The sequence below is a fragment of the Mesoplodon densirostris genome, chromosome 10, assembly GCF_025265405.1.
Source record: "Mesoplodon densirostris isolate mMesDen1 chromosome 10, mMesDen1 primary haplotype, whole genome shotgun sequence".
NCBI classification, from domain to species: Eukaryota; Metazoa; Chordata; class Mammalia; order Artiodactyla; family Ziphiidae; genus Mesoplodon; species Mesoplodon densirostris.
This window is the reverse complement of record NC_082670.1, coordinates 38873200-38897701: the sequence shown is the minus strand read 5'-3', so window position 1 is coordinate 38897701 and position 24502 is coordinate 38873200. Positions and strand designations below refer to the sequence as shown.

At 39.7% G+C, this 24502-nt stretch overlaps 1 protein-coding gene across 5 annotated transcripts in view; it reads right to left on the bottom strand.

The window, feature by feature from the left end:
- FKBP5 (FKBP prolyl isomerase 5) overlaps positions 1-24502 on the bottom strand; it is a 111669-nt gene that overhangs the window by 6132 nt on the left and 81035 nt on the right. For all 5 annotated transcript variants that reach the window (XM_060109385.1, XM_060109383.1, XM_060109384.1 and 2 more), the window contains 3 exons: positions 14037-14193; positions 8682-8772; positions 5871-5954 (listed from right to left, as the gene is read on the bottom strand). In XM_060109385.1, coding sequence (XP_059965368.1) covers positions 5871-5954; positions 8682-8772; positions 14037-14193 — 332 coding nt within the window. The remainder of the gene's footprint in view (positions 1-5870; positions 5955-8681; positions 8773-14036; positions 14194-24502) is intronic.

Sequence of the window (24502 nt, the reverse complement as noted above, 5' to 3'; positions counted from 1 at the left end):
CTGCAAAAGGAGACAACCACCTCGTACCAACCAAGGTATCTGATCATTTCCTTCTGTTCTCAGGAGGTGGCTCTCCAGGCAGCTTTCCCCCTTCCTTCTCAAGTTCCAGTGACCTCTGAGCTGGTGCAGGGCCGGGCACCATAATGCTCTTGTCCAGCATTTACCATCTCACCCTTTTCAGAGGGGGCAGTTCTTTCAGCAGGTGGGCATCAAGGCTTTTGGGTTACATTCTTTGGTGCTAAAATTTACCAAACTTTCAAAGGGCTGGTGAGTAGCTGTAGACTATGTCACTAGTTTACTTGAAGGGAAGTTACTTTTCCCTTTTCTCCTCCTGACGATCAGCACTGCACAGCACACACTATATTTTGGCAAGTGCTAGTCCCAAACCCAGCAAATCTTATTTAAACCAGGGGTTGGCAAATATTTCCTGTAAAGGGGCAGATAATATTTTAGGCTTTGCAGACAAAACAGTCTCTGTTGCAACTCTGTCCTTGGTAGTACAAAAGCAGCTACAGACAATATATAAATAAAGGGGCATGGCTGCATCCCAGTAGACCCTTACCTACAAAAACAGGCTGTGGTCTGCTAACCTCTGATCTATAGACAATGGGAATATACATAGTTGAAGAGCAGCCATCCAACATAAATAACTATAAAACATAAATCACACAGGTGTTAGTCACCTAACTACATGAGAAAGCTCTTTCTCTTAACCATATTTTTGCTCTCTTACCCAATTAGAATTCTAAAAATTGTGAATAAAAATTGTGTAATTAACTCACATGAATTATATCTGGTCTATACAAGAAATAATGGGCTGAAACAATGTGTTTGCTGCCATTTTAGGATGAATGAGAGGAGTGATAGCTGGTAAGTACGCAAATAAGATGGGGGTACAGGTGAGGAGTCTCCTCTGCAGGAGGTGACCATAAGCTCGAAAACATGACACATCCCACCAGATGGAAGAATTGCAGCCAGACCCCTTAGGACATTAAATTCAATGTCTGACCAATGAACAGTGTTAAGATCATGTCACTAGGATTTACCATAGTCAAAGCAGGACATACACATCCGTGTAGAGTTATGTCTCCCCATGCACTCCAAATGTCACCCAATGACTAAGAGAAAAATCACAGAGCAAGTCTACAAGAATGTTCCCGTTATAAAGGAATTCAGGTGGTTGGCATAAAAATGAGCTCCATCTGTAGAAAGGAAGCCCCGATGTCGATTTTTGGTGATAAGGATGGGGTAGACCAGTTCCAAGGAGAGGGCCTGGGTCTGAAAGTACAGATCTTCCTCAGCTTATAATGGGGTTACCTCCTAACACACCCCAGGTGAGCTGAAATGCATTTACTACCTCTCACCTACTAAACAGTATAACTTAGCCTGGCCTACCTTAAGTGTGATCAGAACACTGGCATTAGCCTACAGTTGGGCAAAATCATCTAACAAAAAGCCTGTTTTATAATAAAGTGTTGAATATCTCATGTAATTTACTGAATACTGTCCTGAAAGTGAAAAACAGAATGGTTGTGTGGGTCCAGAATGGTTGTATCGGTTATTTGCCTCCGTTATTGCAGGGCCGGGAGCTGTGCTCACTGCCACTGATTACATCGCCAGCCCAGGAAAAGTCAAACCCCAAATTCAAAGTGTGGTTTCTACTGAATGTGTATAGCTTTCACACCACCGTAAGTCAGGCGTTGTCTGTACTTATAGTTTGTCTTAGCCTTAGGCCCACTACTCAAGATTAAAGTCCTCACCAGTTTCAGGGTTGGGCATTTTCTGTCATTGTCTTTTCTCTTACTGGATTGTGAGCTCTTTGGGACAGGAAGCATGTCCTATCCCTTTTGGAATATCCAGGGTTTAACATAAGGAGGCCCTTAATGAAGGTGTGCTAAGTAAACATTAAGGTCAAAGGAATATAACTATGGAATCAAAAGTTTTTCAATCATTGGGAGCAAAATGGAGGCGTAGGTGAAAATAAGAGGTGTCACTTCATTTAGATTAGGTGAGGACAGGCATCTTCCCTGTTACGCCAAGTTTCTTCTTCCTCTCTCTCCTCCTCCATCTTCAGTGCTCCAATTACCTTTCTGACTATTTAATATATTGTCATAGAGAAAGAAAAGAAGAGTCAGGGAGGACAAAGATCCAGATCCTATCACTTCAGTAGGTTCTGACTATCAGAATGGTAAAGGCTATGGTTTCTAAAAAAAACCCCAAAGTATTAGACTTCGTAATACATAAATGTTCCTTACCTTTACAGAGCATTTTAATTGATAGCCTTTTCTTATATATAATTTTACTTATATCTCAACTTCTAATGAACAAAGACCTCTGTGTTATTTCTGCTTCTGATGTACTAAAACAGGAGTTCTCAACTAGGGTGATTTTGCCCCCAGGGGACATCTGGCAATGTTTAGAGATGTTTTTTGTTGTCACAACTGGAGAATATGTGTGTACTACTGGCATCTAGTGGGTAGGGGCCAGGGATGCTGCTAAATGCACAGAACAGCCTCCTGCCAAACAGAACTTATACAGCCCCAAATGTCGATTGTGCTGAGGTTGAGAAATCCTGCTCTAAAAGAGTGAAGGAACAAGAAAGAGGGGCAGGTTTTTAGTTTTTTTAACCTAAAATCGTAGAGTCATAGACGACTTGTTTCTAAATCATAGCACTGGTTTCCTGGTTCAGTAATGGTAGTCAAAACATAGCAAAGCCTGGTTTGTCTGCAAAGGGTTCCATGGTTGAAGGACGATCCTTAACTAGCTTGCTTTAGAAATGCTTTTTTCCCCAAGGAACACAAGGGGGCGCAAGAACCTCTTGGTTAGAAAGTGTCCTCAGCCTTACCACTCTGCCTCCAAGTCAGAAAAGAGAAACACGTGTGATAGTTAATGCTCTTGTCCCGCAGAATGCTGTCAGCTATGAGGGCAAAAATCATGTCTGTTTAACTGACTTGCACAATGCCTGGCATAACGTCACGTTGTTAAACGTGCTTAATAATTATTTTCAGAGCCAAATGAAGAGAGTCCTCTCCTACCTTTCTTCTCTTTTGCATTCAGAGGTTGATAGGAGTTTACACTCTAAACGCCAAAATCACTCCTATTTAAAGGCTTATTACAATTCTACCCTACTACGGGGAGAGACTTACCCACTTACGTGTAAACCAAACCGACAGGTCAATGAAAATGGAGCTCCAACGTGTGGGTGGCATGCAATGTACCCCATCTCTGCTCTGGCCTGCACACCCGGGCTCTGCGCTGTGCACAGGGCGCCAAGTCAAACACCCTGGAAACTCGAGGGTCGGGAAGGCAGCACAGCAGATTGAAACCTGCCCTGACATTTGAAAAGGGAATGTGTATAGGAACCCACCTACCAACCATTTCTGAAGTCTTACAGGTAAAACTAGGATCACTGCTGGGATCTTTTACCTAAAATTATTGAAGGTGCCTCCAGGGAAGTTCTGAGTAGTACAAAATGTTCAGAGACATTCTGGGGGAAAGGTCTTAGGTCAGTGGTTTTGAACCTTTCATTAATTTTCCCCCAATAAACTAATGTTTTGAAAGATTTTGTCTATCAAATTGCATGTTAAAAATAATATGTTCCATATGTGTGACTGCTGATCCAGATTTTATCCAAAGATCTGTAATTTTAAGAGGGTTCATAATATTATGAAATACACAAATCACTGTTGCAGTTATGATGCTAAGAAGCAACAAAGTTTAGTAACTGTACAGACAATTTAGCACTGCTTTCTGTTGCTGATTGTAAATTCTGGCCATCTCTCTGTATATATTCAGGACACAGCTATATGACACGTGGCTTCGCAACATTATTTGAGTCATCAGCAACCAATTAGAGCTTCTGAATAGCCAAGCTGTTTTATTACACTGAGTTAATTCTAGTCAAATGCCAAAAGTCGCAACCCCCCTACCAAATGTTAATATTCTTTTCAGAGGTTTTGGGAAATATAAAAAATACACTTAAAGACTTTTATGGACTCCAAGTAGATAGGAAAACATAGTTCAGGACCTATGGTCTTAAGTAATTTTACAGAAAATTTTCTTTTGTTCTAGTGTATTAGGTATTTGGGTCTACAAATAACTCATCTGGAATCTACCTGCATAGTTACAGAGGTATCCAATACCTCAATTAGAATTTAAAAAAATCAAAATTGTTCTTGAGACTTCAGAAACGCACCGAATTTTAGGGCTGGAAGGAAACTTGGGAATCTTCTAATTTAACTCCCTCACTTTTCACATGAAAAAATAATCTCTTTGGACCATAAATGACTTTAAATCATTTGGAGCCATAAAGCCCAGTTTCCCCAATTCAGAGGTCATTCTGCCATATCCTAATGCTTTCTGGTGATCCATACATTATTTTAATATATGTAATAGTTATAAATAAATATAAATAATTATATTTTAGCTACACCCACAGTAAGCAATGTTTTAAATTATGACCTAGTACGCACTCACACACAACCGAACAAAGTTTTGTGAAACGAAGTGTATCCTTACTACATAAGGCAATACACTTCCACTAAACTGATTTCATGACTCAATAATGGGGCTCCTCTCAAAGTTTAGAAAATAATAATCATACCTGTTGCCCTCTGGCTGTGTAATTCTATGTTGGTTATACAGTCTTACATAATTCTCTAGTTGTTTCATGTGGGTTAATATTGCCTCCCCTCCCTCCAGACAAGGCTGTCAACTCAAGGACATGTCTTACAGCAGGTTCTCCATGAAGACTTGTTGAAGTACACTGATGTATCACTGCTTTATAGACTGCTGAAAACATCATCTAATTGTTTTTTTTTTCCTCCTGGATCACAGCAGCAAGGAAAAAAAAGAAACCTTGACAAAACTCCCATTCTTTCTCTCATTCTCTTCTGCGCTAAGCCCTTTCTGCTTGATGTGGAGAAGGTATAATATTTGGCAATGGGGAAGCAATGGATAGTATGTTCTGATTAGAATTGGACAAAGCGCTGTTTCTTTTTTTTTTTTTTTTTTTGCAGTACGCGGGCCTCTCACTGTTGTAGCTTCTCCCGTTGCGGAGCGCAGGCTCCGGACGTGCAGGCTCAGCAGCCATGGATCACGGGCCCAGCCGCTCCGCGGCATGTGGGATCCTCCCGGACTGGGGCACGAACCCGTGTCCCCTGCATTGGCAGGCAGACTCTTAACCACTGTGCCACCAAGGAAGCCCCTGTTTCTTTTTTTATTGTATCTGGGGGTCTAAAATCTAAGTGAGGAAACAACACATTCCTAGATTACAAGAAAGTGTTTTCAAGAACCAATAAATGACAAATATCGTTCAGGAATTTCTGCTTTTTTCTCACAAAAGCAAGTGTGGCAGGGATCATCTTGGACATTAGAAGAAACTTATACTCTCCTCCTGCCAGTTCCTTTTGAAATCTGTGCATGATCTTTCCTTTTATCATGTACCTAAGTGACTTCCCCAAGACAGTGGAAAGGAAAATGATATGAAACTTAGCCCTTTGAATTCTACTAACAATTATTCCATTCATTCTTTGTTTCGTCCCACAAACACTTGTTGAGTGACCACTATGTACCAATCAAGATGCTTTAGGTCTTGAGTGATACATGGTGGGTGGGCAAGCCGGACCTGGTCTGACTTTGCAGAGGCTTACAATCTAGAGTAGAATGTGTACAAGAGGCTTTTGTATTCTTTTTGTCACATAATTCATTCTGTCTCACCATTTCTTATACTGAAAATGACAGACTTGTAAAAATTTAGGCTTATTCTTATCCAGAAAGGTATAGAATTCAGAATAGGGAATATCAGCACAATTAACTGATACTTGAATAAATTCTTTGAGATAGAAAGGATTGTACAAAGACTCACATACCTTGAAGTACACAGTTCCCTTCTCTTTGACAATGGCAGCCTGCTCCAATTTTTCTTTGGTATCCATCTCCCAGGATTCTTTGGCCTGTTGTATAAATGTGTGACAATGGTTAGATGAACAGAGAAGGAAAAAGCATCAGCTGATGTCCATAAGAAGAAACAATAGCTACTCCTAGAGGATACCCACACCCCCAAAACACACTGGCTTTTAAAACTGTGTGCCCTTGCCAATGCACTGCTAGGCTAGAACTCACTTTCCATGAGGACAAAGCTGTAGCTTGATCCATGCTGCTCAAGAGGGAGGTGCAGGCAGTAATACCGTAAGGAAGATGAACTGTTGAGCATCGTTAAAGAATGCACCTTTAGAATTATGAGGTGAGGCCACACAATGGAAGCTGGGGCCCCTTATCTCCCTCCTGCAAACTCTGCCCCTAAACTACTATTATAATTTAGGCAAGTTTCTCTCAAGCCTCAGTTTTTCAACTCTAAAATGGTAACACTATTGTAGTCAAGTCACAGTTGTATATTCATACACACTTTAAAAATTCCAGGTCATGTAGTTGTCTCTCCACTCTGAAACAACCAGACATAATAAAGCCTCCAAACTGTAGCAACTTGCAGATGCGTACTTGGGGAATTTCAAGGAAAACATAATTGGGAGGATAGAGGTGATGCCAAGATGTAAACAAATGCTTTCATGATCACCTGCTAACTTATACTGTGTGTATCATTACTCCTCCCCCATTATAGATACATATCCAGGGACAACTGCACTTTCATTATGAACAGCTGGATCATAAAGAGTCAACAGAACAATCTGGAGTCCTTTAGGGAAGATGACAATGGCTGTGTCAGTGCTATTTACTGCATAAGAATTATGAAGCTTAAGTGGGTAAATATGAAATTCTCTATTCAAAAGACAGTGGTATATATATCCCCTCCTTTTTAAAGTGAATAATGAGAGTTACTAGTCTTCCTGGCAACCCTATGTTGATTCTTAACAATTTAACTTTATTATTTAAAAATCTAATAACAAGCGTTCTGCATTTTTTATATTGGGTTCAGTCTTTATTGATTATAAATCTATTCTTAGTATTACAAAACAGAAAATGAATTCATGTTGCCTCCATCACTGCCACACACTGTCACATGGTTTGAAATATAATCTCATAGCACTGTGGTCAGAAAAGATGCTCGATATGATTTCAATTTTCTTAAATTTACTGAGGCTTGCTTTGTGACCCAGCATGTGATCTATCCTGGAGAATGTTCCATGTGCACTTTTGAAAAGAATGTGTATTCTGCTGCTTTTGGATGGATTGCTCTATAAGTATCAATTAAGTCCATCTGGTCTACAGTGTCATTTAAGGCATGTGTTGCCTTACTGATTTTCTGTCTGGATGATCAGTCCATTGATCTAAGTGGGGTGTTAAAATCCCCCACTATTATTGTGTTACTGTCAATTTCTCCTTTTATGTCTGTTAACATCTGCCTTATATATTGAGGTGCTCCTATGCTGGATGCATATATATTTGCAATTCTTGTATCTTCTTCTTGGATTGATCACGTGGTTTCAAATACACCTAGCAGTGCAGCCTGGCCTATGCCCTTGCAGCCGTGACTGAGCACAGGCTTGCTGTGGCGTACTACCGTGAGGAGGCTCCTGAGTGTACAAGGTCCACTGGGCTGTGATGAGAAGGGGTGGGGGTTACTTTATTGCTAAAAATTATTTTCTCCCTCTTTAAAAATAAAAACCACTTTGTGTTGTGAAGACAGCTTTGGAGGATCAGTACTGAGCTAGCAGGACTTCAGAAGACGTTACCTGACAACAAGCAATGGTTGTGACAAGAGCATATGTTTGTTTTGGGGAAGGTGTTATGATTAGGAACATCACTGTTCGGGGAGGATCCCAAAGTTAGAGGCCTACAGGACAATGATTTCCTTTCTGAGTCTAATAACATAAAAACAGTCACGTTTCCAGTCCAAAGCTTGAAGTATGGAACATGGAGGTAGCACTGTGGGGATGAAAAAGGTCTACAAGATGCAGTTCCTGAGGTTCTCGGGGAAGGGCTGGGTTCTGGTGGTGCAGAGGATGTAGCTGGATGGGACAGCGTACCTAGCTCAGGCATATGCTCTGCGTTTGTCCAGGGAAGCTGCTGCTGGGAGCTTCCAGAGGCGGGTTTGAGATGGAAATACACTCAAGGAGGCGTGCCATTTCTGGAACCTGAGGCAAACGCTCTCTTTTTTTCTACTTGGACAGGTACAAAAAGAAAAAGTCTAGGGTTAGCAGGTTTGTTCTTTGTGTTCCTTGCCACAGAGCTTGGTGGCCCATGAAGCCCTTGCATTTTGGATAACTTGGAGCCACAGTGAAGGCCTCTTCACAACTCCTGTGAAGGGTATGATCCGTCCAGCCCTGGAAAACTGCACCCCACTCCCCCAAGGAGCTGCTTGGCAAGAACATGAACCTTTTTGTCTTCAACCCAGGAAAAAAAGTACAAAAAGAACAAGTCTAGGAACAAATAAGGGAACAAGTCTTGGCTTCTACCCAAAAAAGTTAATAAAAAAAAAAAGGCTGACACATAGGAACAAAATAAGAACACTGAGCTCCTTGGTTGTGTATCAGCTGTGCTGTATCAGTTGTCCTGTGCTCTAGTAGCAGCGTCAGAGACAGGAGACAAACTTGGTCATGAAAAGCACAATATACAAACAAATACCATCTATCTATACCACCTGGTAATATAAGATACTAATTTACAAGAAGTGGATGGAGAAGAAATCTGTCATGATTTCAGAGAAGTTGGTATTTTCTCACCTTTTCGAAGCTCTTAAGTGTAACTTCATATATAAGCTCAGCATTAGGTTCAATGCCAAATTTAGGCTTCCCTGCCTCTCCAAAACCATATCTGAAATGGAGAGTAAAAAAAATAAAACTTTAAAGAATTGGTGTATTTCTAGGCACCCCTTCAGTATTTTGAGGCATCACATCAGCATAGAGCTATCACTTGCAAACTACACACATCAAAGGCCCTGAAGACAAACCAGATGTTGATCAGAAGATATAGTGCCAAGTATCACTGCTGTGGTTTTTTTAAGAAACCAGGCTACAGTTAGTTTTCTTCTTCATATTCATATGTAATGCAATACCTGCACTCCTTGGGACAGCTTGCTTAATGTGATTTTAAATGTCACTGTCTCTTTTTCTGCTTGATTTTATATCTAGTTCTTTCTGTAAAACAGCCATTATTTGACTATAAGGGCTTTCCCTGAAGCTTTATCAGGACCCAGAGAAGACAGGCACTATAATCATTACAGTGCTGTTTGGGAGAGGTATGTTTTTTTTGTTGTTGTTTTTTTTTTTTTTTTTTTTTTGCGGTATGCGGGCCTCTCACTGTTGTGGCCTCCCCCGTTGCGGAGCACAGGCTCCGGACGCGCAGGCTCCGGACGCGCAGGCTCAGCGGCCATGGCTCACGGGCCCAGCCGCTCCGCGGCATATGGGATCCTCCCAGACCGGGGCACGAACCCGTATCCCCTGCATCGGCAGGCGGACTCTCAACCACTTGCGCCACCAGGGAGGCCCTGGGAGAGGTATGTTTTAATAAGCTTTTAACTTTAAAGTGCTGTCCCCTTCCAAAAGTACCACTTCCAGTCAGATAAATGGGGGAAAGGATATCAGGAAGGATATACGTCCTCATAGTGTTTCTTCAAGACTTTCAGAAACCATACCAGAAAACAAATGTATACTCAAAAAGAACAGCCCCAGCAAACTCTAATACCTCATCAAGAGAAATACTCTGTACTGTATTCTCATAGCTCTCTGGCTATAACACTGTAAAACACTACACTTTTTAGCCAAAACTTACTGAATAAAATTACGGGGATATATAAATTTGTTTTTGGGGATCATTTAAAATTTTAACACATCCAAGGCATTCTAAGGAGTACACATCTACTAGAATGGAAATTCTGATGGAGCTTTGTCTGTCTGGCTCAGTGGTTTCCCAGCATGCAGAACAATGCCCAGCATATTAGGAAAACGTTCACCGGAATATACTCTGCTCCATCTGTTTCAAGCAAACTACTCTTTAATATATGGAATGGCACTGCAAAAATCTTAGTAAACTCAAACTCTCAGGCTATGGTTTGAAACCAGGCCAAAGCCAAGTTGATGTATTAATACCTTCAGTTTTCTCTGGGGCAAAAGGACTAGAGTGGGAACACTCATCTCTTGCTATTTGTACCACTTCTTTACTCCCTGCCTGAATTTTTCAGGAAGAAAATGCTTACTCATTTACCTCCCCTGTTACACAAGAAAATGGAAGCTGGAGCCAGAGAGAGGCACAGAGATGGAGTGAGAGCTGGTAGGAATGGGGTGTGGTAGTTTTAATAGCAGGGCAAAGGGTATCTTCAGCAAAGAAATAAAAGAGGACATAATTACCAGTGGCCAACTGTAGGAAGTGGTGACTAGTTTTCTACTTTGAGCTCTTAGACCGATATATCTGCTATTTTGTCTCTGCCATCTGGTAAATAAAAGAACATTCCTTAACTGATGGGAATCAGGTAGGCAGGTGAGTCCTCACTGAGCATGTGTTTACTGACAGCATGTTCTATTTGGAGCCCTGTGCTAAACAGGTACAAACCCAACAGATGCTCTGGCACTTGCCTTAGACCAGTGGCTCTCAAAAGGGGTTAATCCCCTATCCCTATCAGGGACAGCTAGCAATGTCTAGAGATTTGGGGTTTGTCACAACTAGGATGCTCCTGACTTCTGGTGGGTAGAGGTCAGGGACACTACCAAACATCTTAACAATGCACAGGACAGCTCCCCGAGCCAAGAAATATCCAGCCCCAAATGTCAATAGTGCCGAGGACGAGAAGAGCTGCCTTACAACGCTTAAAAATAGGAGTTCCGTGGCTGGGGGCGAGGAGGGTGAGGGTTTGGGTTGAGGGCAGGCACCAAATTGTTCTGGTTATCATCAACGGGATTAAAGAATACTAAGGAAGGATATGATTTCTACAGTCTTTCCTGGGTTCAAATGAAGAAACTCTGTGAAGACACATGTGGAACACAATCCTGGGGAGGCGTAAGCTCATACCGAACTGTTTTGTGAGCATTTAACCTGACTTCCTATTTTACAGAAAGTTGTCTGATTTATGCTGGATTAGGCTGGGCGAGGAGGGACCCAGGGCACACAAATTCATCTGACTGAAAGACAGAAGGCCACAAGAGGAATTCTAGGCTTAACCAAAAGACAAGCTGGATTACAGTAACAGAAGGAATCCAGTATCAATGTTCTTAAACTGACAGGTGCCTGCAGAGAGCAGAGATACAAATAATGACTGCTAATGACCATTAAGCCTTTATGTGCATACAAGAAGCACCTGCACCTTGTATGCAACTGCTCTTACCAACTGCTTCCTTTTTACAGATGAAGAAACTGAGGCTCAGAGAGAAGTGCTTCCTGAGAATCACACAAAGAGGCAGTGGTAGAGCCAGGATTTAAATTCAGACTCTGTGTGTCCCAGAAAGTTGTTTAGTTTTTGACCCACACTGCCGCATAATTGAGATACTCTGGCTCTTGGCAGCCTATGTTTTTGTTTGGGGTTGGTGCAGGACAGAAGATAAGGAAGAAAAAAGCAAAAAGCTAATACTAGCCATATTTTACCTGAAACAAAAGAGCTTAATCAGTCACCGTATTTAAAACAATATTAAAGACATTGTCCTGATGAGAAGAGAGAAAATGGCTTCTCTGGAAGTGTTTTAGGAACTCCTTACTATGAAAACATCCTGCCAAGGAGTCTATCAGAATGAAAGAGAAGGTATATGCCCTGGGGTTTTTGGAGCGTGAAATACAGATGACACTAAGAGTAACACAGAACACATATTTGCAACAGCCGTATTTATAGCCACACTCAAATGCAATGTATCTATAACTGGGACTCTGGTAAGACAAGCAAATTCACCGCACATGCTCACCGCATGCCCGGTGGGCAGGGATTCTCTATATACACAGATAATCTTACGCAGCACCCGTGTGGACAGTCTCCTGGTGTAGACTCTGCACTTTTAATGACTCCTCAACATACTAAGCAACATCTTGAAGAGAAAAGAACATGTTCCTTGGGCCTCCCTGGTGGCGCAAGTGGTTGAGAGTCCGCCTGCCGATGCAGGGGATACGGGTTCGTGCCCCGGTCTGGGAGGATCCCATATGCCGCGGAGCGGCTGGGCCCGTGAGCCATGGCCGCTGAGCCTGCGCGTCCGGAGCCTGTGCTCCGCAACGGGGGAGGCCACAACAGTGGGAGGCCCGCATACCACAAAAAAAAAAAAAAAAAAAAAAAAAAAAAAAAAAAAAAAGAACATGTTCCTTTCTAACTATGCTAAATTATTTCCATAAAACATATGAAAAAACTTTTATATCTAGTAATTTATGAAAACTTGTCGACAACTTTTATGCCTGAAAAATCTACCATATGTTAAAATGGGGTTTCCCTTTCCTTATGGTCTGAGAGTAAAATGGAAGAGAGAGATAATCATCACAACAGCAAAAATAGCTAACATACTAAGGGTTTGGCTGTGTCAGGCACTTTGCTACATTCTTTACATGCATTATCTCATTCAGTCCTCCACAACTTTGTACGGGAGATACCGTTATCCCCATTTTACATAAAGGGAAACTAAAGGCTTAGGAGAGTCGAGTACACAGCTGGTAAGTTGCATGTTTTTTTTTTTAAAATCACTAATCATACAACAATTTAAACTTGCAAGGAACTATTTGCATTAGTAAATATAAGGATAATTCCTGTTTCCCTTTGCCATTAAACTTGAGACATCTGTTCCCACAACTGGCTTGTCAGCTAGGTTAAAATGTAATGAACCAATTCATATTATATGCTCACAATGTATAGAGAACTCATCCTCAAGGAACTTAGATCTGAAAACACATGGACATAAATACCACTCTGTTTATATGAGTTTAGAACTACTGTAACTTTGGAATGCTGGATTAAAAATAGTTAGATATTACTTGGATATGGAAGAGATAGCACCACCTGAATTAAAAAGTTCCTTATAGAAACAGATTCACCTAAGTGAACTACAAATACATAGTAAATGTAAATAAAACACACTAAGGTGGGAATATACTAGTTGAAAAAGGAATAAGACAGAGAAAAAGAAGGTATTAAATAAAAGGTGTCTCAGTGAAAGCTCTAAAGGGCTCGAGGTGTAGAGCATTTTGCAAGGATTTTCAAGTGGGTAGTGGCATGACTAAAACATCACTTAAGAAATACGATTAATGGCTCAAGTGTTAGGGCAAAGGTAAATATGCCACTGGATTACGACCGAGGCTACACAAAGGCAAGCAACTGTACAAAAGGCACAATATTGCCTATTGGTAAGTGCAGGTCATCAAGATTCTCAATAACTCAAAATCCTACTGATTGAAATCCAAGGATCCAGAGAGGGAGGAAACATGAGATAAGCAGATGCACTTTCACACAAACAGAATCAAAACACCCTGGTTTCTCTCAAGGGTCCACTTCTCAAGATAGAAGGGTTGGATTCATGGTATAATTTTAGATCTAAAAATAATACCAAACATGTTTTCACAAGAGAGACTTAGTGTCTGATAGTTCTAAGCTTGGTAGTGCTAATGGATATCCTTATGATGGGAAAAATTTAGGCAAAAATGAGTCATCTCTGCTGCCTTTAGATCCAGGAAGAACACTTCTTTTTCAGGGAGTCTGTATAAGAACAGGTGGCACAAATTCAAGTGGTAATAAATCATCCAAGTGCTTCTTCAACTTCTAACCCCCACGTTTTACTGCCTCCTGCCTAATTTAGAGAAAAGGAGAGAAGGGGCAAGAGAATCATGTGAGAAGGGCCAACAGCTTCCTCTCTTGGCAATATGGCAGGCAAAACAAACAGAAAAGCAAAACTTGCTGTCAGTCCTACCCTGAACACACATCAATCAAGTGAATAGGCTTACAAATGTCTGTAATATTATAAGGCCCATTAACTCACTCTGTGACTAACTGTAGCCTGATTTAATTAATTGTTTCCACTGTTGGCCTTAACTTCACTGAAAATAGCAAAAGGTTGATTGAAAAAGCAAGTGTATCCCTGTTCTTTAGATAACTTCACTGTGTACTGAACTGGTATGCTGCTTACCGTGGTCCAAGATACAAAATACATTGTTCCTCACGCTGCATTTTCTCCAGGGCTTTGTCAATTCCGATTGGAATGTCGTGGTCTTCTCCTTCGCCAACTATGAACCCCACATCTCTGCAATCAAACATCCTTCCACCACAGCGGCCTTCCAGGTGGACTGAGGGAGAGGAGAAGGACAGTCAACAGAGCTGCTCTTTGTGACTGGCTAATTCAGGGACGTGATAAATGAGTAGTTCTCCTTCCTCATTTCATCTAGAGACATACGTGGTATGTCTTGTTGAAGCTTAGTCTACCCAGTCTGGAAATTTAAGAACAATCATATTTCTTTCTGTTTTAAGTTTAAACTTATAATTACTGATAACTACATCAGTAAGATAGCTTAGAGGATAATAAAGTGGAAACACAGGTTTAACTTAAACCTACTATATGAGAGAGGTTTCCTCACCTATAACACAAAACAAGAAATACTAGATTATTTAATAGGTAATTATCAAAATGCCACAAACTTAATATCAAGTATACAAAGGCTTAAACATTTAATACTGCATCTTGGCTTCGGATGCTTGGGTTGAAAAACAACCGAATGGCTATTTCCCCAGTGATATTAAAGGGTTAACTGAATATAGAAGCTTTTTTTTTCTTTGAGAGTTTTAATCTCATTCACAAATACGTTTGAATAAAAATGAAAAGGCCAAAGGCAACATCATCAACATATCTGTAATCCCTTAGTGCAGTAATAAATGTAAAATGTGAAGGAATCAATAGTCTCCTATAACTCGACAAATCAAATTACTCAACCCCCTCCTCTGAAACGTTAAGTGAAGAGGTCAATTTCTCAGGGCCTACTTCCTCACTGCACTCAAACTCAGCTCATTCCCAGGGTAATTTTACATAAGGGGCTTTTATGTTAATATAAAATAGGAAAACACATACAGATATATATTTTTCTCTTGGTTAGACTTTTTCTTCTGAGATAAACAATTCTTTGAAACTTTCCAACTACGTTTAATATTACAGATATTCATTCCTTTCCATTTAGGTCTTTCACTCAATAAGAAAAATGGATGGCTTGTATGACGGCACAACATTCGACAAGCAATGTAATAATTTGTCTTTCATAAGAAAATTTTTTATTCCTACTTCTGTAATATAATGGCCTTGATTCAAATGTAAGGAATTCCTAAAATGCTTCTTTTCTGAGACTGGTTGATCTACTTTAGATCAATAACTTGCTTTAGAGACTAAAAATCACTTGTTCTGTTACATTCGTTCCAGGAGACAATTATTTTCCAAATACAAATTCAATTCCAACTTACTCTACTTTTGAACTACTTGATCTCAAAGGTCCTTTGAAGCTCTAAAATTCTACGATTCTATGGCCCAGTAATATAACTCTCAATGTAGACCAGAAACCAGCTTCAAAGCTAATTCCTGTAGTTAATCATTTGATCAGGTTACCTTTAGCCCAGGCCTAGGAAATGAGAGAAACCCTGAAGAGTAAACAGCAGTGGCATAGACACTAGGGGCCGAAATGTCACATGGATATTTATGCTTTGACGTTCTCTACCGTTTTCTAAGTCACTAGGATTAATACCATCCCGATTTGTTCCCGTTGCAGACATAGGGTGGAGTCGAAGACGCTTGGGCCAAACTAGAGAAGGCCTGACTCTCGAGTCAGACCTTCTAAACAGGGGCAAGAGCTAGACTGGCTCTCAGGGTGGAGGTGGCATACAGAAATTTTGTTCTATGTCCCATACTCACAAATGCACATGACTCTCTATTAACTCACTTTTGGAATGTTCTAGATAAAATACAGCTTAGCTTGCAGCAGAGTGAAAGTTCTTTTGAATTGGAAATAGTTTCAAAATAAATTCAACTTTATTATTTTCAAATACATACACACTAGAGAGGTTCTGCAAGGAATCCTAGGCTTAATATATTTTTTACTGGAGTAAAGGCTGGTGTTTCTAAAGAATTTGAGAGTTTGAAAACTTGTGTTTTTAAATATTTTTAAATCTGCCCAAGAAATTTAATTTAGACTAATGTGATGACACTTTTCATGAAAAAAGATTTGCTGAGCAAAGTGAGTTTCGGTCCACGTATTATAGAATATCTCAAGCATTGAGATTTATTATCCTAGTAGCTCACAACTTAGTTGACAGATCTTTCTGAGTGAGGTTTATTGTTAGAAGTGTTTTCCTCCCTGATGGAGAGTACATTTAGTGGGGGAGGAAACTATCAGTACATTCGTTGTGGTTTTTGGTTGATCAAGTTTGAATGTGTTTTCAAAACAGGAAATCCAGAGACTCTGTGAAGGATTCCTGCCTGTGTGTCAGTTTCCTAGGCTGGTTTTTCGGCTTGATGCATATACTTGATATTAAAATTATATAAATAATTTCAGAAGTTCTCTTTACATGTGATAACCCTTCATATTAGGGAAAGAAAATATTGGCTACTAATAAACATGTTGGGAAAGATAAGTCAAGCAAGCAGGCAAGCAAAAAAAAAATTCAAGTCAAAGTATAATGAAGGCATAATTAAGAAAGCAAAAAAAAATGTTCACTGCAGCCGGTCTCTCTAAGAGAAACAATATATGGTAGAACTAATGTTTTTGGCCACCTAATAGGGAAACATTTGCAATAACTCTTATAAATACTTACTACCTTATATAGGGACCAATCTTTTTTTTCTATTAAATCTCTTTTAAGTTGAACCTGAATAAGCACTACCTACAGTACCAGAGTCTTAAATTGATAAACTGATACGCATGCGTGCGTGCACACACGCAGCAGTCTTTACGTGTATACATAAAACCTTTTAATACTGACATTATCTGGAATGTCATAGCAAGAAGAGGTATCACAGCCTCAGGGAGTATAGTCCATTGATTCTTTACATCTACAAGTAGCAAACACTCTCGCTAGATTAACTGGTTTCTAGAATTGGAACACTGGTGTGACAAGTTCTATAAGACAGCTGACAAGAACTCCTCCCCACCTTGGAGCTGACTGCTGCAGCAGGGACCTCCATCATGGTGACAGATGCAGACATGCCTGGCTCCCATAGATCCAATTTTTTTTTTAAATTGTCTTGATAATTGCTACCAAAGAAAACCATGGCAGCTCTGGCTGTAGAAGACCTGTGGTTGCTTTTAACCTTGTATCGCTTAGTGCAAAAACTCATTTAATAAATATTTAATAATAACCATCATGACTCACTGGGAGCTTGGCCTCTAGGGCTCAGGAGGTCTGTTGCTAATTCCAACCAGCGTGATTTACGGGAAGTAAATGATCTATGACGTGCCCAAAGAGAATAAAAGTACATACAGGATGCTTCTACTTAGGGTTTTTTTGGGAAGAGAAAGAAATACACAAGTTAAAAAGGGACAACATTTTCTCTTGACTTAAAGTCTACGTAACTTAAAGGGGGGAGGTCCTCCAAACCCCACGAAGTCAAACCGAACCAAATTACCCGAGCCTTGCTGCGCAATCCGAGTGTAACCACATCAAGTGAGCCCAGTCTGCTGCAAAACATCACTTAAACTGGAGCTCTGACTTATTGTTCTCTTACTGCCCTAGAGCAATTTTGTTTTGAAGAGCACAGAACACCCTGTTCTGAATGTGGCTGGCACATGAACTCGATGTGCTGACAGCAATTTGTACTCCGATTAAAATAGGGGGGGAAAGGAAAGAGTGCACTGCAGAAAGGAAAAAAACTGGAATGCAAGAACCCGAAAACTGTATAGTTTGTATTTTAGGAAGCAAAACTGAGAAAGAGGCTCCATAACCCCCCCCACAAAAAGTGCTGTAAACGCTCCAGCCTAAAGACGTTAGCTCTGGTAAGTGTCTGTTTTTCCCTTTTCTAATTATAGTAGTTGGTGTCTGATAGCTTTGCACTCATTCCCAAAACAATTACTGGGTCATGGGGATCTGAATGGGAATGTTGTAATGGCATTACGACTAGACAAGACTGGTCATTTAGCCAGAGAAAACCAGGTTGTGACAGGTTACTCCCACTCGGCAAGGGTTTTCTCTGCTGCCTAATTCATGCCAAGGGAGTTTCTCTCTGCCTGCATCTCCTGCCTAACAGAGCAAAGCATCCAAGAGACAGTGGGATCTTAATGACCCCCTGAAAAGGCAAATCCAGAGATGGATTTCTAAAATCAGGAGAGGCATATTAATCACTGATTAGAAGAGAAACTCTTCCCCTCAGGCACGGTGGTCAAATTTCCCCCAAACTGCCTCCTGTCCTCCTCTGTACCATTTTGTACTATGATGAACAAATACCACTGGAAGATTGCTCATGGCACTGAGGGGACAGATGCTGAGAGCAGGTGTGGAACCTGGTTACTTGAACAGAATAACATTTATGCAAATGGTTATATGCCTTAGTCTAAACAGGAAGCATACACAGCAATAAATTCTATACCAATACAAATCCTCACCACTCTCCTCTTTACACCAGACTGGATTCCAGTCCCATTCTGTCACTTAACAACTGTGGCTTTGGGCAAGGTCATTTCAATTATCTGAAGCTCAGTTTCTTCATCTATAGAACAGGGGAAATAATGTCAGCTAACTCCTAATTGTTGAGAGTATTAAATTAGGTATTGAATTAAAGCTTTTAGCCCAATACCTGGCATGCATTCATTTAATGTCAGGGTGGCTACTATGTGAAAATACTGTGTTATGTGTGGATAGACAGAGATGAACTCAGTGAATGTTAGCTATGATTATTTTCCTGCAATTAGTGGTAAATTATACCAGATTAAACATGTTTTAGAACTTGGTATAAGAAACCACTTAATCGCTCCACAGAGAGAGCTGTCACAGTATGAATAAAATTCAAAGTAGGCAAAGGCAATATCTTATTTTGTACCTCACAGTGTGTACAACTGTGTGTACAACACACAGTTCAGGGCCAGAAAGTAAATATTTATTTAATGATTAATCTGAAAACAGGGCATTAAGGAAAATGGTAGTAATTTTCATTCATTTATAGGAATTTTCCCTTTTGAATATGTTAGTACTCCTATTTTTAATAAATGCTAAGAGCTATTTAAATTCTTTACTGATATGGAGTTTTGTTTTTTAATACTATTCCAAAATAAAGGTCCACTGGCTTAATTTCTTAATAACAAAAAGATTATTTTCTACTAAGATTTTACTCTACCTGAAGACTTGAAGATACCTTTTTAGAAGGAGCTATATAAATCCAAAATATATGAAAGAATAAACACTATCCATTTTAGACCCAAGTACCATACTACATTATTTTGTAAAAATATATAATGAAATGGTTTCAAGAACCTGTTCTCTCTTACTGGACAAAATTTGCCAGGACATTCATAAATACTTCAAAAGCATGTGAAAAACAAAACCCCCAAAACCCTCATAGCTCTATCAGATTTCAACATGGTCATACATGAAATCTTTCCTCTATTTTCAATTTTTGGACCATTTTGGTTTTTGGTGTTTTATTTATAAAGAATACCTAGCTAGATTTTGTCATCACTGTGTTAACCTTATGAGAATTTCTGCCTTTAATAGGTGACTTTATCTCATTCACATTTTTTGTAATCACTGACATGACTGATTTTATTCCTACAATCTTATTTTTGATTTCCTACATAATGTTTTCTTGTTATTCTTCCTTTATTACTTTTACTAAATTGATCAAACTTTCCTCGTTCCTTTACTTCCCCACTCCATGCAGGGTCGCTTGGAAGTTCTACATGCTATTCTTACTAGTACCTAACGTTAAATTTTAAACAAATCATTCAACAGTATGTGTGTATGTGTGTATATATATAGACATACATACACACATATACATATTTATCAATGTGGACTAATCAGCATAATCTCTCCTTGAATAAGAAAACCTTCTTAGACCATTTGCTTCCCCTCTTCATTTCCCATTTGCACCTCATTTTGTTAATTACTGTAGCTCCATACTGTTAAACAATTATTATTTTTAACATTATAGTTCTACCATTTCAGAGATCCAAATTCAGCTGTCATGTTATGGAAATTACTTTTATGCTCACTAATGTTTCTTATGCCTTGGATCTTCACTTCTTGGCTTTATTTTTTGTGATGTTTTAGAATATCCTATAGTATTTTTTTCAAAAAGGGCACAAGTCTGCATACTCCAAAGTTAATTTTGTTCTCATACTTAAGTGATAATTTGGCTGAGGATAGAAATTTAGGTTTAAAATATTCAGTTACAGACAATGCTCAAAGCACTGTCTTTTAGTATTTAGTGTCACAAATAAGTCTGATGTCATTCTGATTCTCATTCCTTTGCATATAGCTTATTTCTCCCCGGAAGAGTTCAAAATTTTCTTTTAAGTTATGGAATTAAGAAATTTCACCAGATATATATACAATGGAATATTACTCAGCCATAAAAAAAGAATGAACTCTTGCCACTTGCAAAAACACAGATGGACCTAGAGGGTATTTATGCTAAGTGAAATAAGTCAGACAAAGACAAATACCCTATGATTTCACTTACATGTAAAATCTAAAAAAACAAATGAACAAATAAAACAGAAACAGAGTTACAGATACAGAAACAAACAGGGGGATGAGAGAGGGGTAGGGGGATGAGTGAAATAGGTGAGGGAGATAAAGAGGTACAAATTTTGTTAGAAAATAAATGTCAGGGGATGTAATGTACAGCATAGGGAATATAGTCAGTAATACTGTAATAACTTTGTAAGGTGACAGATGGTAACTAGACTTATCATAGTGATCATTTTGTTAATGTATAAAAATACTGAATCATTATGTTGTATACCTGAAACTAATGATATTTTAAGTCTATTATACTTCAATAGGAAGGAAGGGAGGGAGGAAAGAAAGGGAAATTTCACCAGGATGTATCTAGGTGAAAAAGCACTCCTTACTCCTGTGTGCCACCATCAACTGGCCCTTTCAGTCTTAAGATTCTTCTATCCTGGGGCTTCCCTGGTGGTGCAGTGGTTAGGAATCTGCCTGCCAACGTGCAGGACACTGGTCTGGGAAGATCCCATGTGCCACGGAGCAACTAAGCCCGTGCACCACAGCTACTGAACCTGTGCTCTACAGCCCGCCAGCCACAACTACTGAGCCTGCATGCCACAACTACTGAAGCCCATGTACCTACAGCCGTGCTCCGCAACGAGAAGCCACCCCAATGAGAAGCACACAAACCACAACGAAGAGTAGCCCCTGCTTGCCGCAACTAAAGAAAGCCCAGCCACAGCAACGAAGACCCAATGCAGCCAAAAAAAATGAAAACAGAAAACACTGTGTGCGAGGTAAATTCTTAAGAAAAAAAAGATTCTTCTTTCTCTAGGAAACCTTCTTCCATTACACGTTTGGTTAGATACATATCGTCTATCCTTGATTTATTATCCCAGTCTTCTAATTTTTCTTTCACTTTTCATCTCTTTGGTGTTTTTTTTTCCCCCCCCTCTGTTCTGAGATATTCTTCACTATCTTTTGTATCACTAATTCAAGATTCTGGGACTGTCCATTTTGCTTTTCAACCCTTCCTCAGAGTTCCAATTTTGATAATCATATTCTTAATTTCCACTTTTTTTTTTTTTTTTTTTTTGCGGTATGCGGGCCTCTCACTGTTGTGGCCTCTCCCGTTGCGGAGCACAGGCTCCAAATGCACAGGCTCAGCGGCCATGGCTCACGGGCCTAGCTGCTGCATGGCACGTGGGATCTTCCCGGACCGGGGCATGAACCCGTGTCCCCTGCATCGGCAGGCGGACTCTCAACCACTGCGCCACCAGGGAAGCCCCCCAGATACTTTCTTATCTTTTCCTTTTTCAGAGAAGCTGATTTTTCTGACTCATGAATTTAATATCCTGTTAAATATCTCTGAAGATACTAATTAGTATTTTGAAAGTTCTTTTCTATTTCTTCTTAGTCCACCTCAGTGCTTCCGTTTCATGGTATTTGCTGATGATCCTGTATTGTTTGGCCATGCTTTATAAAGGAAGGATTCAGAAAGATCAAGTGATTTTAGTTACTTGACACAGTTTTTCTAAGCCATTGGATATACTTCCATGGTAAGCCTTTTCGCAAGAGGAGTGGGCTGATCATGCAGATCTCTGGGTGAAGATCCCAAAGATATTTATTGAGCATTTACTACATGCTGAGCATCATGTGCACAGGAAGGCTGGGGACACCTTTTTCCACTGGTGATGTAGGAAAAAGTTTTACTTCAGGAACAACACTTCAGCTTATTTACTGTTGTGCAGAGCTGCTTTCACTTTTTTCCCCTTCAAATCTGTTTTAAAAGCTCAAAGATACTTATGTTCTCATTCTGTAGTCCAAGTCCTAACACATGGAGCCTTCTGAGGCGGATCCCTACTTTACTTTAGAAATTGGGCCTTACTGACTTTAGCTTGGGAGCAAAAGTCACAGCCAGGCCCTAGAGTAGTAACTCTCGAGTAGTAATTCTCAATCCTTGGCTGCAAACTAGAATCACCTGGGGAGTTTGTTGTTTTTTAAATACTTGTGCCTGGAGTTCCATCCTTTTGAGATTTGCTATTCTTATTTAACTGGTCTGGGCTGAGACCTGGGCATCAGAATTTTAAAAGCTCCCCATGTAATTCTAAATTCAGCCAAAGTTGAGAACCACTACACTACAGGCTTACTAGCCCAGCTGTTCCATATTGTTTTATAACAACCCTGATGATTACCCCATAGCCTGCCTTGGCTCCCTTGCACCAGCTGACTAAGCTTGGAGTTCTGCCCAAGCTTGTAGAGAAGAACAGTATGTACCTCTGCAGAGGTTTTCTCTACACCTGTTGTGGGTTGGGTTTCCTGAGTCTAGTTTCCATCAGCCCAATTTTATCTACTTTACTTATTCCAGAAATTCTCCATAATTTCTGATCCACTTCTTGTAGTCTTCCTATTTTCCACCACTAACATGGATTTCTTCCTCTTTTTTTGAAATCATTCTCCACCCCTCCCCTCCCCATCTCTCATTTCAGTGGGATTTGCAGAGGGAAAGGAGGTGAGAGGGAAGGGTACTCCAATAACTTGAATCCCTGCAGATCACTCTGTTGAAATTTTCACACTTGAAAATACTCCCGATTGTCTGCATTCTTTGCATTCAGATGTGGCTGAAAGCACTGTGAGGCAAGAGAGTCACACACAGCTAGTGTTTTGATGTGCCTACTCCAAGCACGGAAGTTAACTCAGAAGATGTGAGAGATGGGAGCTAGGGGAAGAGGAGCTGGTAGCTATTCAGAGCCTTATGTCAGACTGGCTTTTCTAAGAAAGCAAAGCTCAAAAGTAACAACGTAGCCACTACAGGCAATGAAGCTAAAGTATGATGACTAAAGTATCAGTCATCATGATAATGTCAATTAGAGTACCTTAGAACACAGTGACTTTTTTTAATGGAAAAAGGACAACACTGAATAAAAATTACAAGATGGTCATCTTAATTGACATAAAGCACACTGGAACAGAATCTAAAAATTGATTTGCAAGCATTAGGATCCTGATGGAGTAAAAATCATGATTTCTTTGAGAAAGAATAAATTCTGTCAAACTAATTTAACTTCTCTCTTCCCCAAAGAAATTATTAAAAGGAAGCAAAAGATCACAATTCAATAAAAGCCTTTTGAGTCAGTCCATAACTTTGTTCTTCAGAAAACAAACCAGCAAAAATCCTGGAGAAATATGATTTAGGTAACATTACTAAGAAGATATATAATTATTTTTAAGACTGTTACTGAAGACAAACTGATCATGGGTTGTAGGTCAACCCTGGTAGAGACAAAATAATTTGCTGATGGACTGGCTGTAGAGTATAAGAGAAAGAGAAGTTTATTTCCTTAAATCTATTTAAAGGACACAAAATAAATGATATAAACATTTATTTAGAGAAATACATTTATTTAGAGAAATAAATGTATTTATTTATAGAAAAAAGAAACTAAGTGTCTACCATGTATTAGGCACCTTTCTTCCCTTAACTGTCACAACAATCTGTGGGGGTAAAAGATTATTATTCCCATTTTACAGATGAGAAAGCTGTATGCTCAAGGTGATTAAGTAACTTGTCTAAAGTCATAAAAATATCAAGTAGTGATTTGAAGATTCAAAATTCACATCTATCACTTCCAAAGCCTGTGTGCCCCCTCCCCCAGCTATTCACTGTACCTTTACACAGAAATGACAGAAACTTGGTCACTCTTGTGTATCTATAATGACATATCATAATGGATGATCACTGTCTATAGTTTTTCTTTCACTGTGGAACTGGCTTTAGTTCTAGGATTTCTACTTGGTTTTGAATCTAATAGTATATGGGTGCTCGTACAAAAAAAAGGCAAACCAGTAGTAAAGACTGAGTAGACTTCAAAAGGAACAAGGTGATCTTGGCTTCTGACAGAGACCACTTTTGAGTCAACCTTCTGTCCTCCTCCCACACAGAGCTAACTGGTCTCA